Genomic DNA, 14,709 nt, shown 5'->3' with positions numbered 1-14,709 from the left:
GGAGAGCAAGAGGTGCAGCAAGAATGAGGAAAACATCCCTGTTCCAAGTCTTGCAGGAGAAATCTGCTCTTTCCTCCCCAGGGGCTGTGTGTGCCAATGCTGGCTACTAGTATCACTCTTTCCCCATGCAGGTCAAAGGAGATTGAGGCAGTTGGCTGCAATGGGGATGCAGCTTTCCTGGAGGTGCGGGTGCAGCAGCTGGTGATCGAGTTCATCCTGAATCACGTGGATCAGATCTTCAACAACAACAGAAAAGCCAGCTCTGCAGAGAACATTGGTAACAACCTCCCCAAACCACGCCATGTGTCACTTGCCATATACTCCAGACCTAACTGTATCCCCTTCAACTAATATTTCAAGCACATCAACCCTTACCGTCCTCACAGACGGCCCCAAAGACACCTTGAGCCCAGTCCCTGATTACCTCTTGTCCTCTTCATCCATGTCTCCAACATTTTCTTTTCAAATATTAGAGTCCTTCATCATGCTCCCAGATCGCTCTATGGCTCATCTTTTGCATGATCTCACCTGGCTTAATCCTTTCCACAAAAGGAAGACTACCTGATTATTTCTCAGTCCTGGTCTAAGATTTCTCTCTAAACCCATCAGCCACAGTTTCAATTCTTCTCTCAGGCTCCCCCACTCGTAATTCCTCATACCGATGATACCTGCCCTGTAGCCACCATATCCACCTAAGTCAGAGGCCACATTCCCTGGATAAAACTTAAGCTTGTGTTCTAAAAACTTATGTCTTGTACTTAGGGACGTTTTATAAAAGAGATTTTTTTTTTCCATGGGACATAAACAGTTTTCTGAGATGCTGATTTTTGTTATTTAGTGATGGCTTTGTTGTCAAGATTCTTTTAAGCTTGGGAAGTGCGAGGGCTTGGATCCACATTGACCTCACATAAATTCAGAAATAAGCAGCTTTCTGTTTTACACACTGGAAAGACTCACAATGCCTTCAGAAGTGAGGGAGTAGCCACCTTTCTGCTTTCCAGTCATGTGTCAGCTCATCCAACCCAACCTTCCATTAACATGTGGCATTATCTGTTAGTCTGTCCCTGGAGCCTGCATTTCAAGTGCTGTGCCCTGCTCAACCTGTAACACCTTTGCTCTGGTGGTGTGGGTGCCATTCCTATGCTCTTAATTATGCCCTGGCAGTAGGCATGGAGTGAGGAGCTTCTCCCAATGACTAAAGCATTGTAGTGAAACACTGGCTAGTAAATTCCATGGCTTCTGGTTGTGCTGCAGGTCACTGGCCAAAAGCTGGCCCAAGTTTGGTGAGTGCTGATATTGTGGTTTTAACTTCAACTGTCAACTAAGCACCACACAGACACTCACTCACTCCTATCCCCTGCCAGTGGGATGGGCATGAGAATCAAAAAGAAAAAAAAAAGTAAAACTCGTGGGTTTAGTCACTAAATCAAATAGAATATAATAATAATAATAGTAATGAAAATTAATATAATAAGAAATAGAGAAAAACCAAGAAAAAAACCATGTGATGCACAATGCAATTGTTCACCACCCACCAACCGATGCCCAGGCAGTGATCCCCCAAGCCAACTCCCCCCACTTTATACACTGATCATGACGTGGTGCTGGCCATGCTCCCTCCCAGCTACTTGTGCACCTGCTTGCTGGCAGAGCATGGAAAACTGAAAAATCCTTAAGTTATGGTAAGCGCTACTTAGCAACAACTAAAACAACAGTGTGTTATCAACATTATTCTCACACTAAATCCAAACCACAGCACTGTTCCAGCTACTAGGAAGAAAATTAACTCTATCCCAGCTGAAACCAGGACAGCTGAACACCACTGGCTTTTAACAGTTGTATGGAGTCAAGAGAGGAACATGCTGATGGTCGCAGTTGATTTCTTAGTGGGAAAGTGCCCCTTCACCCAGCCCCTCTGCACTGGCAGTAGCTTGCACCCTGCTTCAGCAGCAGAGCTAAGTACTGATTGGACTCCAGAGCCTGCACTTCCTTCCTGAACCTTGAAGTGGTCTGTTTAGGACAGACCTGTTGGTGTGGCATATGGAAAGTTGGATTTGCCACTGCCCATGTAAACAGAGACCTTCAGTTCCCAGGGCTATTGTCACACTGTTTTCCATAGCCCTGAAACGCATTACAAAGGTAAAGTAATGCTGGTTTTTAGAACAGTCCCCCTTCCTGGAACAAGATGAGGAGAAAGATGTGGAAGTGAGACAAAGAATTAGGCACCAGGTTTGGATCGGGGACTGAACTGCTCCAAAATCTGGGGAGCGAAGGAGAGGAGAAAGGGGAATATATGAATCCTAGTGGTTTTCAGAGACAACTCTTTCCCACCAAAGTGTCTACAGCAGAGGCAGCAAGTCTGTGCAACGCAACCTTTGGCTAGTGAGTGTGGCCCCCGCTGGGAATGCACTCATATGGATAAGGTTGCTGGGGAGATGAAGACTTATCTGACACAAAGCCTCTCCCCCTGCACGTGTTGCTCCTTTTCCGGCTCTGCAGGAGATGCTCCTGTCAAATACAGACATAAAGCTCTTGCTCTTGTCTCTCCTCACCCCAGGCTGGAATGTATTTTCTTGCTTTGCAGAAAGTGCATCAGTTGTGAAAAGTCTGACCCTCCCCTCGGCCTCCCTGCCGATGAAACTGGTGAGCCTGGAAGAAGCACAGGCACGGAGTCTTTCTGCCTCCCACCCTGCTCGGAAGGAGAGACGAGAGAACAGCTTGCCTGAAATTGTCCCTGTAACTGGGTCTCTCTTCCACACAGTTGTTGACCTCCCTGACAGCAAGTAAGTGCCAAGAGGACTGTAAAGTGCAAACAAAATAATGCAGGTTCTTTAGCATGATCGGGAATGAGACTTTTGTTAGTGTGATACCCCCACACCTGCACGCATAAATCTACAGCCACCATCGAGAGGAAATTGTGTCCCCTTCTCTAGAGAGGCACAGCTGCTCCTGAGAAGCATTGTAGTTGTTGGGATCATAGCTCCACTAGTCCTAATGCCTCCATCAGGGCAGAACCTCGCAGATCTCCTGCAGGAGGAATTAATTGTCTTTGCATCCTTGTACCAGCTCAGGAATTGCCCTGCAGAGAGACCTGGGCAGGCTGGAGAGATGGGCTAAGGCCAACTGGGGGAGTTTCACTGAGGGCAAATGCTGGGGGCTGCCCTTGGGCCACAACAACCCCCAGCAGTGCTACAGGCTTGGGGAGGAGTGGCTGGAGAGCTGCCAGTCAGAGAGGGACCTGGGGGTGTGATTGACAGCTGGCTGAACAGGAGCCAGCAGTGTGTCCAGGGGGCCAAGAAGGCCAATGGCATCCTGACTTGTGTCAGCAATAGCGTGGTCACCAGGGACAGGGAAGGGATCTGACCCCTGTACTTGGCACTGCTGGGGCTGCACCTCGATTCCTGTGTTCAGTTTTGGGCCCCTCACCACAAAAAGGCCATTGAATGACTCGAGCGTGTCCAGAGAAGGGCAACGGAGCTGGTGCAGGGGCTGGAGCACAGGTCTGATGGGGAGCGGCTGAGGGAACTGGGGGGGTTTAGTCTGGAGAAGAGGAGGCTGAGGGGAGACCTCATGGCCCTCTACAACTCCCTGAAAGGAGGGTGCAGAGAGGGGGGATGAGTCTCTTGAACCTAGTAGTAAGCGACAGGACAAGAGGGAATGGCCTCAAGCTGCGTCAGGGAAGGTTTAGACTAGATGTCAGGAAGTATTTCTTTGCAGAAGGGGTTGTTGGGCGTTGGAATGGGCTGCCCAGGGCACCGGGGGGGGAGTCCACATCCCTGGAGGGGTTTAAGAGTAGAGTTGACTTAGCACTGAAGGAGATGGTGTAGTTGGGAACTGTCAGTGCTAGGTTAAGGGTTAGACTAGATGATCTTCAAGGTCCTTTCCAACCTAGTTGATTCTGTGATTCTGTGAATTGGCTAAATTTGGGCTGAAGTGGTGGAGCAGGTCTAGACACAGCTCTCCTAGGAGGTCCACCTTCTGGCGGCTGGTCCACAGCATGCCTGGTGACATTGACATGCTCAGCTTCATCATTCTCCAGGTTCCTCTGGACTCCTAACCGAGCAGTAAGGTGAATTTTCACTCCTAGGATGGAGAGATATTTACATAGTGGCACCTATGCCACCTATGCCTATGCCAGGAGAAGAGTCCGATTTCAGCTGAGGTTGCTGCAGTTGTTGGCACTGCTGCTCAGCATAAGTATTTGTCTGTTATCTATCTATCTGTTAATATATGGCCACTCCACTGCCTGATTCTGAGAGATTATAGCCTCTGCAGTGGGAGGTTCATTAATCTCCTGACCTATAAAGCATTGGAGCAAAGATATTTATTTGCAGTTGATATATTAAAGCAAAAAGGAGCCATCTAATAGAATACTGGCAAGAGGATAACCAGCTTAAGACAAAAGGGTGTATTGCCCCTCTAGAGTACTTTTTTCTTTATTGCTTGAAAGGAACAGTCCTATCCCCAAGATACTAATCCTCTTTGTAGGACCGATTTGTGCTCTTCTGAGTATTAATCTGAAAGTAAAGCAGAACTGTGGGGGTAGAAAACCCATTATGGAGAGCAAGACAGGGAGATAAGAGGGTTCTGCTTGCTCTGGAAAAAGGGAGATTGAAGGAGTCATCAGAGTGGGTATGTGAAGGAATTGAAACAGAGCTTCATGCAGCAATATGCATAGAAGAAAACTGGCTTCCCAAGTACCAGCTTCTTTCTTTTAAAAGCTGGGATTTCCAAAGAGACACAGGGAACTGGTGTCCCACTTCCTCTGACAGTTACAAGAAATTATTTAATTCCCTTAAGCCTCCTCCTTTTTGTCTAGTACATTATACTTGCATATGATCATATAATACCTATGATTAAATTAATGTTGGCCTGAGAAGGATTAATAGCTAGTTTGTATTAAGGGATGCTTTTATGTTTGCAAATTCGTAAAAACTATAAGACACATGGACTTTAAATGCTAGCTTTGTGCACTAAGCAATAGTACCACCAGTTGTCTGGAATTTATCTTTCATTCTGTCATTAAGACCTGTTAAAAAGGCAATTTTATTTTTTTTTTACTGTATTGCAAGATCATTCTAGCCTCGGAAACCTCTCCCCTCTGGAGAGGAGCATAGTTGATTGCTCAATCACAGTTGCTGTAGCACGATGCCAGAGCGAATTCCCTGAAGAGTTGGCTTATATGTCTTTCCATCCATGACATGCTTAAATCAGCAATACAGATACATCACTTACAGAAAAGCAAGAGTTGGTTGCGTAGCTCCGCCTTGCATGCCTTAGAATTAAAAGAGGTGTGAGAAGAAAAGAGGGACAGTGTTGAGGGGAGGGAGCTCGGAGGCTTTTGTGGGATAGTCTCTAGGGTTTGGTAACCTTCTGAGCCCTTTTTCCTTCCAGGAGAAAATTATCTACCAAGTCCAAGAAATGGAAGTCGATATTTAACTTGGGCCGTTCGGGCTCAGAATCAAAGTCTAAACTGAGTCGAAATGGGAGCGTCTTTGTAAGGGCACAGAAGCTCTCTGGTAAGAACACTTTTTTCAGTTAAATATTTCTCTCTGCAGCTTTTTCCTGCAATATTGATAGCATGGGCAACGTGTATCCACGTGATACTTAGACCATTAAACTTGACATAGTCTAATGGGGTCATGTTTGTTGCCTGGTTTCATGCACATTAAGAATAATGTAAGAATACATTAAGTATAAATCTTATGAGGAGCAGTTGAAGGAACTGGGACTGTTCAGTTTGAGGAGGAGAAGGCTGAGGGGAGACCTCATCACTCTCTACAGCTCCCTGAAAGGACACTGTAGAGAGGCTGGTGCTGGTCTCTTCTCACAGGTGATTAGTGACAGAACAAGAGGGAACGGCTTTAAACTGCAACAGGGGAGGTTTAGACTGGACATTAGGAAAAAAAATTCCCAGAAAGAGTGGTCAGAGAGTGGAATAGGCTGCCCAGGGAGGGGGTGGAGTCCCCATCCCTGGGTGTGTTTAAGAGTCGTTTGGATGAGATGCTGGGGGATGTGGTGTAGGGGAGAACTTTGTAGAGTCAGGTTGAGGGTTGGACTCGATGATCCCAAGGGGCTTTTCCAACCTGAATGATTCTTTGATGGCTAGAATCACCCTTTCAGGAGTATGTGCCAGACAGCTACAGTAAATATTCCATTTTGGTATGTGATACACAGGTTCCTGTTTCCCAGCTGTCAAGCTGGGCAACTAGGAAATGCTATGTAGGTTTGGATTAGTCCACTCTTCCAGCCCAGCCAGATTCCGGCTCCTAATGTTCCTTACATGGCACTGGGTGAATGACTGTCCTTGCAGGCTCTCCTTCCATGAAAGGGCATTAAAGAACCAATTGTGTTCAGTGCCTTTGTGAAAAACAAGGCACCAGGAGTTCCTATGGCTCCTTGCTCTCAGCACGTTGAGGGAAGCTATTACTTTTGCAGAATTTACAAGAAAAAAGTAGTTCTTTTCTCCTGGCTGTAATCCCAAATTCTAGCCCCTCCTGAGCAGCAATCTCTTAAACACTCTGCTTCCTAGAAAATCACATGGCAGTGCCAATTCCCAGTGTTCAGAAATGATGACTCAAGTTCTAAAAACATGAAGTTGACTTAAGAATAATCACAGTTTTTAGAAGAAAGCATACCATTTTTTACCTGAGTTGTAAAGAAGTGTTTCAGGTTTATATGTCCTAGATTTTTTTAGTATCATCTCCAAGTCAAGAAATTTACTTTTTAGAAAGAAGATGAAGTTACAAGATTTTTTAAATAGTCTCATGACTCCAGCAGCTGGTGTTTGGAGGAGCCCTACCAAACATCACAAGAATTAAAATAAAGTAATTAATGTTGGCAACATTGCCTACTACCACATATAAGAGAGTCTGTATTTGGATCAGAAGTGAGTGTGAAGCCAAATGCTGGATCCAGCTCTTTTTGGACCCCTGCCTTCCCCCATGTTTTGCAGGTACAGATGGCCTTGCATAGGGTGCCCAGGGCATATCTCAAAATAGCTCTCCATCCTATTTTGATCATGGGATCACCTCCTCGCTTTGATAAGGAATACTGTCCCAAAATAGTGCTAACCCAAGGATGCTGAGGAATGACTGGAGCCCGGTGATGGTGGGGGCTGAGCCCTGTTCCAAGCATAGCATCGAGTCACAGGATGCTGCATGTTTTTACCAGCAGGACACACAAATACAGGAATGTGTGCAGAGATTTAGGCACTGAAGTAGTGCTTTTGAGAAGCAGTGCTTCAGCTCTGCCATGTTGTATTTTTGTGTGCTCTCTGCTTACAGTCTAATGTGAGGAAACAGATGAACTTGCTGTTGAAACTCAGCACATGGTATAAAACAGTTTGTGTCCATGCACCCAAGTCTGCAAGTCACAGAAAATGTAAGCTCCACAGCTTGAATTCTGTTCCTCTGGGAAAGCAGAGCCACTGCTCAAGGCATCATGCCATATGAATGCACAAGGTAGTCAGGCTTCATATAAATGCAAAAAGTAGCTGGAGTTTCTCCTATGCTCACGTGAAAGTCAGTCCCAGAAGCCTCAATTATATAAACAAATGAAGTCCAACAAGCCTGCTCACTTTCTGCCTTACCTACTTTGTGCAACACTGTAAACAGCAAACTTTGCTACCAGACATTTTCCAGAGCTCCATGGATCCTTTCTGGGCTGCCAGAGACTAACTTGTCTTCCTTGCCAGCTACATTCCTCCCATCTCCCCTTTTCAAGGTGGTAACAGCTACACGCTTCCAAAACCTCTCAGGAACAGACCTGTAGAGTGTCTGGTGACAAATGGCAGCTTGTTTCTGGACAAGCAAGTCCAGGGAGGGTGACCAGGACAATAGGATGCTTACTGCCCTCATAAATTTCCCGCAGAGCTTGCTGGAGGCAGGATATGCTTATGCCAGCAGAAGACCCTGGGAGTGCAACATAAAAATAACCTAACATTTGCTATCAGGAATGAGAGGTGAGAAGGCATTTGTGTCAGTTTAGTTAAAAAGTCCCCGCAACCAATAGCCTAATAGTACATAACAGCTTTGGGGATGTTCCACTGCTTCACAGTGGAGATGGTGTTGACTGGCTGGGTTAAGTATAGCTCTCCACATGTCCAGCAGGTGCAAAGCTGTTGTTAGTGCTAGCAGATCCCCAGCTGTGTGGACAAGTGTTGTGGGTAAGATGCCGTGTGGTGTGGATACAGAGCAGGGGAATGCTTAGAAATGGAAAATAACTTTGATGTCTGCCTGGTGTGTCCATCTATATGTAGCCTTTGATCTTTATGGGTTGAAAGCTGCAAAGCCACAGGAACTGAAGCCTGCTTCTAAAACTCATTTTCCACAGAAAAAGCAACTATTCGTCCTGCGAAGAGCATGGATTCGCTGTGTTCCCTGCCAGTTGAAGGTGAGACGCCAACAGGCTATACTGTAAGGGTGAAGGATTCTATGTCTGCATTCTCAGCCTTCCCCTGTGCTTGTATGGCTGCAGGCGTCTGTTTCTTTACTTATCTCACCTTGAGTGTATCTTTATGTGCTTGTGCCATGGCTGCTGACATGTGCCCCCATCTCTGTGTGCATGCATTTTTAACCCTTTTCCATGTCTTTTATGTTGGTGCTTGCACCTGGGAGTTACCACTGTCCTTAGCTCATCTTTATTATCAGTGGGATCGCTTCGATTTGATTCTTGGTTATTCTGGGCACAAAATTCCCATTCATAAGTGAAAAGTGCTTGCAATAATCCAACAAAGCCTGGAGCTGTGATCTTTGTGGGCAATGCACACTAGCCCTAGATTTGGCTGCATCTGATTGAGAGGGGCCTCTAATAAAAGTCTTAGGTTATTTCCACTGGAGGGCATCCTATCCAGCCCTGCCTGCCCAGTTTGAAGGAGGCTGCTGGGCTGGAGCCCAGAAGGTCTCCAGTGCCTGCTGTGCCCATCTCTCCGGGGAAATGTGGGTGTTCACCAGGGCAGGACTCATCCCTGAAGGAACAGAGGAGGGCTTCTCACAGAGAAAGGTTATTTGCTAGTGCTTTGCTTCCCACTGACTTCTTCCTATCGTCCCATCTCTAGGGGAGGATGAAAAGAGCAGATTCAAGAGGACAGTGACTACTGGAGGGTTTTTTGTTCCGGTGATGAAGATACGGACAGGAGGCACAGGCAGCTCATATGACCTCAGTAAGGAGAGTGAGTGGGAACGGGAACGATCTGCCACGGGGGCCAAAGAAAGCTCAGACCTGAGTGGGGAGAAAGGTCCTCCCCGGACACCGCAGGCAAAGTCACCCCCTGAGCAGCTGAAGGTCTTCCGGGCAGAGGATGCTGAAAATGAGCAGACTTCCCCCAAAGGCGGCCGCATGTTCTACACCTCTGAAACAGCCACCAAGTCAGGCTTCCCAAGCAGTCTCTTTCCCTTGGAGGCCTCCCCTCGTCACCAGAGGAAGGCCCTGAACATCTCCGAGCCTTTCGCCGTCTCTGTCCCCCTGCGGGTATCCGCAGTTATCAGCACCAACAGCACCCCATGCCGTGTGCCTGCCAAGGAGAAGCTTTCCCTCTCCAGCCTAGAGGAACTGTCTTCCCTTGTGGCTGAGAGCACGAGTCCCTCTGCCCTGGAAGTGGGGACCCACACGAGGGCAGAGCAGGCACCAGAGCGGAAGGAGAAACAGCCCACGCTGCCAGCGGCAGCATCCAGAGGTAAAAGTGTGTTAAAGAGGGGGGATGTGGAACCTCTGTTGGGCTACAGGATGTGCCCTGCAGCTTGGTTGCTCCCGCCTGCTCTTGTGGCAGGAAAGAGACCAAGCTGTAGCAGGGTGGGTGTTGATGGTAGCAGGTCGGGTTGGTGCTTGTTGCCATAATGAGACTGGGGTGGTGGGTGGCCTCCCAGTAACATCCTGTTGTGCCCGGAGGCTGCTCTTTAGCTTTGTTAGTTGGCATTGGGTTGGAACAGCACCGCTTTCTCTCAGGGCACATGTTTTCAGTCACAAATAGTTACATCTTTAATTTGTGTTTCTGATCCAGGCTCTCACACTGAGGAGCTGGTGGCAGCCAGGAAACCTGAGTCCTTAGAAAATCCACAGGCAGCAGCAGAAAATCAGGAGACGTTATGTGAACAAAGCAGCTGCACAAGCAGCACCAGCAGCCCCCAGCAGTCCTCAGAGCAGAGTCCCACCTTGGAACAACCACCGGCCTCAGAGGTTCATACAGGGCCACTCCCTGAAGACGAGTCAGAGCAAGGACAGCTCAAGATGAAGGATGTCTCCTCAGAAGGCAGCTGTGACCACCAGGAGATCAAGACAGCTAAGACAGGAGAAGGATTGTGCTTAAGAGATGTGGTAAGAAGAAGGCATGAGAAAAAAGATGGGGGACAATGTCATGGTGGTGACTGGGAGGTTGTTTAAAGTTTCATGTGTGTTTGTAGTCATGAAAACTCAGTCTATGACCTAGGCTAAGCAGGGTCAAGAACTGACCATGTACTGATTTACCTTTACACAACTACCTAGAAATACCATGTGGTGATTTACCTTTACACAACTACATACTGTCCCCTTTTGGTCTTCTTTTCCCATAACTATCTGATTGCAGTCAGTACAATCTGTCTTCTCTGAGACTTTCCAGATGTGAGACTGTCTGGATGTCTGAGCATTTTGACCCGTGGTCTCTGAATTCCCCTTCTATTTTTGCTGTCCCATTTGTCCTGGACAGCCTGAACAGTCCTTTTTTCTTCCATTCTCTACATCTTTTTTTTTTTTTTTTTTTAATTGTTATTATTTTTGCTTCCTCTGTATCTCTAGCAGAGCTTTTTCACCAAGTTTCTTACAGCGATACTCATCTTTGGACAGCTATTTAAAGATCTGTTGGCATAGCTCCTTGAATAGATTATTCATTCCAGTTTGTGTGCTGTTTGGGAATGCAGATCCTCTGGCAAGGCCAAGTGAGCCTGAATGGGAAGAGCTGAGAAACAGGCTGAGACATTCCAGCTACTCATTCACCTCACTCTTTCAGTACATCTGTCCAGGCCTAATTTTGGCTGCACATCAGATCTTCTCCTCCATAATCCACTCGTTTATAGATGTATTTCCTTTCTTGAACTGGTAGTAGTATGCATGCCTGTGTTTCTGTACCCAAGAGTGTGCTCATCCAGGAGCCTGTCTATTCCAAGAGGGCTGTTTGAGAAAAGTGAAGGTGTATTTACCGGTAAGTTGTGAGCTGCCAGGTCATGGCATTTCTTCTGTTTTTCAGTCAGAAGAGGACCCTGCGAATGCCCCCCTAGAACCACTGTGGCCAGAGATACAGCAGGAACTGAAAATTATTGAACCTGAAGAGGATCTCTTGCTCTTGCCAGCAGCTGTCCCCACAATGGGCCTGATTTCTGAATCCTCTTCTTCAGTACAAACGGATATCTATTCCTCTGGCCCAGGGCAGAGTCCAACACTGTCTCAGCAGAAATCTACAAGCAGAACACCACAGATAACAACTCAGGTGCCTTTATTTGGTGCCGCTGGCATGGAACAAGACAGCCTCCACAACTGCCAGTCTGATGTGGCTGCACAGCAGAGCTGTGCTTCAGCCCTACCCAAAGTGAGTACTCTCTCGACTGGCACAGCAGCTCCAAAGAACCACCACCCAGTGGTGGACAGCAGGAGTGAATGCCTCACTCCTCCCCTGGACTGGAAACTTTGTAGTCAATCAGAACTTAATGAGGTTGCCCCAAGTGATGAATTTTCTTGTTCCAAAGGAGCATGTCCAGAGTCAGGGAGAGAAAAAGATAGCACTTGCCAGCTGCAGAGAGAAAAGAATGATCTTAGCGGAGCCCAGACTCAGAGTGAGAAGCCTGAGATACAGACCACTGAGGAAAGGGACACATTCACCTCCAAGGCACTGAGTGGAGCTGGAATCCAGGAGCTGAAGGAGGGCAATGCTATTAGCAGAACCCATGATGCTGGTGACCAGGATGATGAGGATACCTGGACAGATAATGTGCAGAGCTTAGAGCTTGTGGAGCCCTGGGAGGATCACCAGTGGGTTACAAGCCCACTCCATTCCCCCACCTTTAAGGACATTCAAGAGAAGATGATACAGGAGTTTCAGCCACAGAGGCAAAGAGCAGAGACAGGACATTCTCTTAGACCACGATTCAGTCGCAGCCTCTCCCTGGACAGCAAAGACACAGTGATGAGTCTGTGGACTATCCCATTCTCTTTCATAGATGCCACTGACGAGCAACAACCATGCAGTGACATTCTGCCAGTGACTTGTGAGCTGCCCAAAACGCAACCCATCTCACCCTCTAGTTTGAGCAAAGCTAAGCAAGATGAGACTGGCACAAGTTCTTCAGAAGAACCTTCAAAACCTGAGGAGATGAGGTACCCCCTCAGCAGGGAGGAAGCACCAGCTGGGAAGGAAGGACCCTCCAGAATCCCTTTTTCAGAGCCAGAGGAAAAGAAAGTGAATGTGAGCAAAGAAAACCCTTGGAGCTCAAAGCTTGAGCTGTCTTTACCACACCAAAATAGCCCAGGCAGTTCTTCACAGGGGAAGAACACAAAGGAGTTATCCATGTCTCAGGACACTGCCCTGGGAGGCAATACTGTCACCAGAGCATTGTGCTCTGCCTCTGAGTCACAGCTGAGTAATAAAGGTGAAGAAACATCTCTCAAAGTAAAGACTAGACCATCATCCCTCAACTTGGATTCACTCCTTCCAGCCTCAGATTTGTTCACATTCGAGAGCCTGTCCATGCCCTCTGCTCCTGGGAACCTCCTGTGTGGGCAGAAGGAAGTAAAAAGCAGTGATTCTGTCCCATCCCTTCTGACTGCCTGCCCTGCTGCCGGTAAAGGCGTTTCCTGGGGGTCTCACTTCAGTGCCCACGTGGATCTGGACTTGGATTACCTGGCAGTGGCCCATGCCACCACTGGCCGCCGTAACTCTGCTCCTGTCAGCGTGTCAGCGGTCAGGACCTCCTTCATGATTAAGATGTGCCAGGCTAGAGCGGTACCCGTGATACCACCCAAGATTCAGTACACCCAGATCCCCCAGCCCCTGCAGGCTCAGAACACCACTCCATCGGCTGAGAAGAAGGAAGCAGAAGCCAAGCAGGTCATCAGGCAGACTCAACGGGTGGCATGGAGCCACCTGGAAGCCCCCAAGAGCCCGCTGACGGAGAAGAAAGCCAAAGCAGAGAAAGAAAACAGTGACCCAACTCAAAAGGACTCAACCTGTCCTTGGCACAGCAGCCTTAGCTCTCCGCTGGAACCATCTCAGTGCAGTCATTACCCCGCTCTGGATGCCCCTGTTCTGCGCCGAAAGCGCACCTCTGAGGGAGAGACAGCTGGAGATAACCCACAGTCCTCAAAGATGGAGAGGCCATCAGGGTTCTCCAAGCCTTCCTGCAGATCTAGGCCTGGGAGGCCCCAGAGTCTGATTCTCTTCAGTCCTCCTTTCCCCATTATGGACCACCCCTCCTCTTCAGCAGACTCCAGGGTGTTGTTATCACCCATAAGGAGCCCCACTCAGACCACCTCTTCGAGCCCCATTTGTGGCGATCTGTCTGAGACTTCGCGGACAACACCTGAGGGGGTGATGCTGCGGAACAAAATGACCATCCCCAAGAATGGCCAAAGACTGGAGACTTCTACCAGCTGCTTTTACCAGCCCCAGAGGCGCTCTGTGATTCTGGATGGACGAAGTGGGAGGCAGATTGAATAGCAACTGCTTCTCTTAACTCCTTTTCCATGGTGGATGGGATGGGAGTGTCCGAGACCAACTCTGTTGCCATTGTTGTTATACTGCCTCTGTTGTTATAACTATCTTGTGCAAGATGGACCTGAATTCTTTATGGTTTCCTGAAAAGCATTTTTCTATGGAGGGTCATAGTCTTTTTGTCTTGCTTTTCCTTCCCTTTCTCACCCCTACCTAGTCCCTCACTGTCTGCTTTTTCTTTTTTTTTTTTTTTTTTTTTTTTTCCTCATACTTATTGTCTAAGAAGCCTTGTGAAAGTCTCATCCTCCCTATGGAAAAAAGGAAAAATAAATCTTGGTAAAATTAGAAAACAGGGCTGGGAGGAAACACTGTTCCAAAGCACTGCAGCCCAGGGTGCAGGGGCACAGTATCTGCTGAGGAGGTAAGTCCAGATACTTGGGACATCCTTTCTCTGTTTTCCAGACACCAGTGAAGGACCATGCGGAGTCTGATTTAGATAGTATAAATAAACAGTGCAGAAGGCTGGGGATAGCTGACGAGGAAGGCGAAGCTGGCATGAGCAAGTCACGCGGGCTGTGAGACACCCAAGGATGTTCCAGTGACAAACATACAACCTGAAGGCGCTGCCTTTTGCTCTGTCCTTGCATCAAAGATGTGCTCTTTCTAGCATGTGCAAGAGTTGGAATGAAAGTAGCTGGACAGGAAACGCCTAGTTTTTCTTTTAATCTTCCAATTCCTGCTTGTGAGTTTTATTGTGCTCAGCCACACCTTCCTTGGGCAGACAAGATCTGTGTGGCTGGCGAATGAGTGTGCGGCTGGCTGTCCAGTGGTAGAGACTTCTCAGGCTGGTATCAATGAAAGCAAAGATAAGGTTATAGCAGAGGCCGGTATCAACTATTTTCATCAGTGCTTAAAGCCACATGACACCTCTGCAACTATCTCCAGCTGTGCTCCACACTGCCAACAGCAGAGAAAAACAAGAGGATCTTCTGCTCTGCGTGTCCTTGGGCTATTGTCCTCTTGCACCCTGA

General features: G+C 47.8%; 1 protein-coding gene across 2 annotated transcripts in view; it reads left to right on the top strand.

Annotated features, from left to right (window-relative positions):
* The window catches only part of ARHGAP31 (Rho GTPase activating protein 31), a 58,310-nt gene extending 44,383 nt beyond the window's left edge, over nucleotides 1-13,927 (top strand). The window contains exons 6-12 of one of the 2 annotated variants that reach the window (XM_026853486.1): nucleotides 132-277; nucleotides 2,585-2,783; nucleotides 5,395-5,519; nucleotides 8,335-8,394; nucleotides 9,059-9,172; nucleotides 10,001-10,314; nucleotides 11,222-13,927. In XM_026853486.1, coding sequence (XP_026709287.1) covers nucleotides 132-277; nucleotides 2,585-2,783; nucleotides 5,395-5,519; nucleotides 8,335-8,394; nucleotides 9,059-9,172; nucleotides 10,001-10,314; nucleotides 11,222-13,684 — 3,421 coding nt within the window. In that variant the 3' untranslated portion in view covers nucleotides 13,685-13,927. Of the gene's footprint in view, nucleotides 1-131; nucleotides 278-2,584; nucleotides 2,784-5,394; nucleotides 5,520-8,334; nucleotides 8,395-9,058; nucleotides 9,677-10,000; nucleotides 10,315-11,221 lie in introns of both variants that reach the window. The other variant, XM_026853476.1, reaches the window with a different exon arrangement.
* The last annotated feature ends 782 nt before the right edge of the window (nucleotides 13,928-14,709 follow it).

This window comes from Athene cunicularia (genome assembly GCF_003259725.1).
Source record: "Athene cunicularia isolate RWA chromosome 1 unlocalized genomic scaffold, athCun1 chr1_part1, whole genome shotgun sequence".
Lineage (NCBI taxonomy): Eukaryota > Metazoa > Chordata > Aves > Strigiformes > Strigidae > Athene > Athene cunicularia.
Note: the sequence above shows the minus strand (reverse complement) of the source record. Positions and strands in the feature narration are given on the sequence as shown.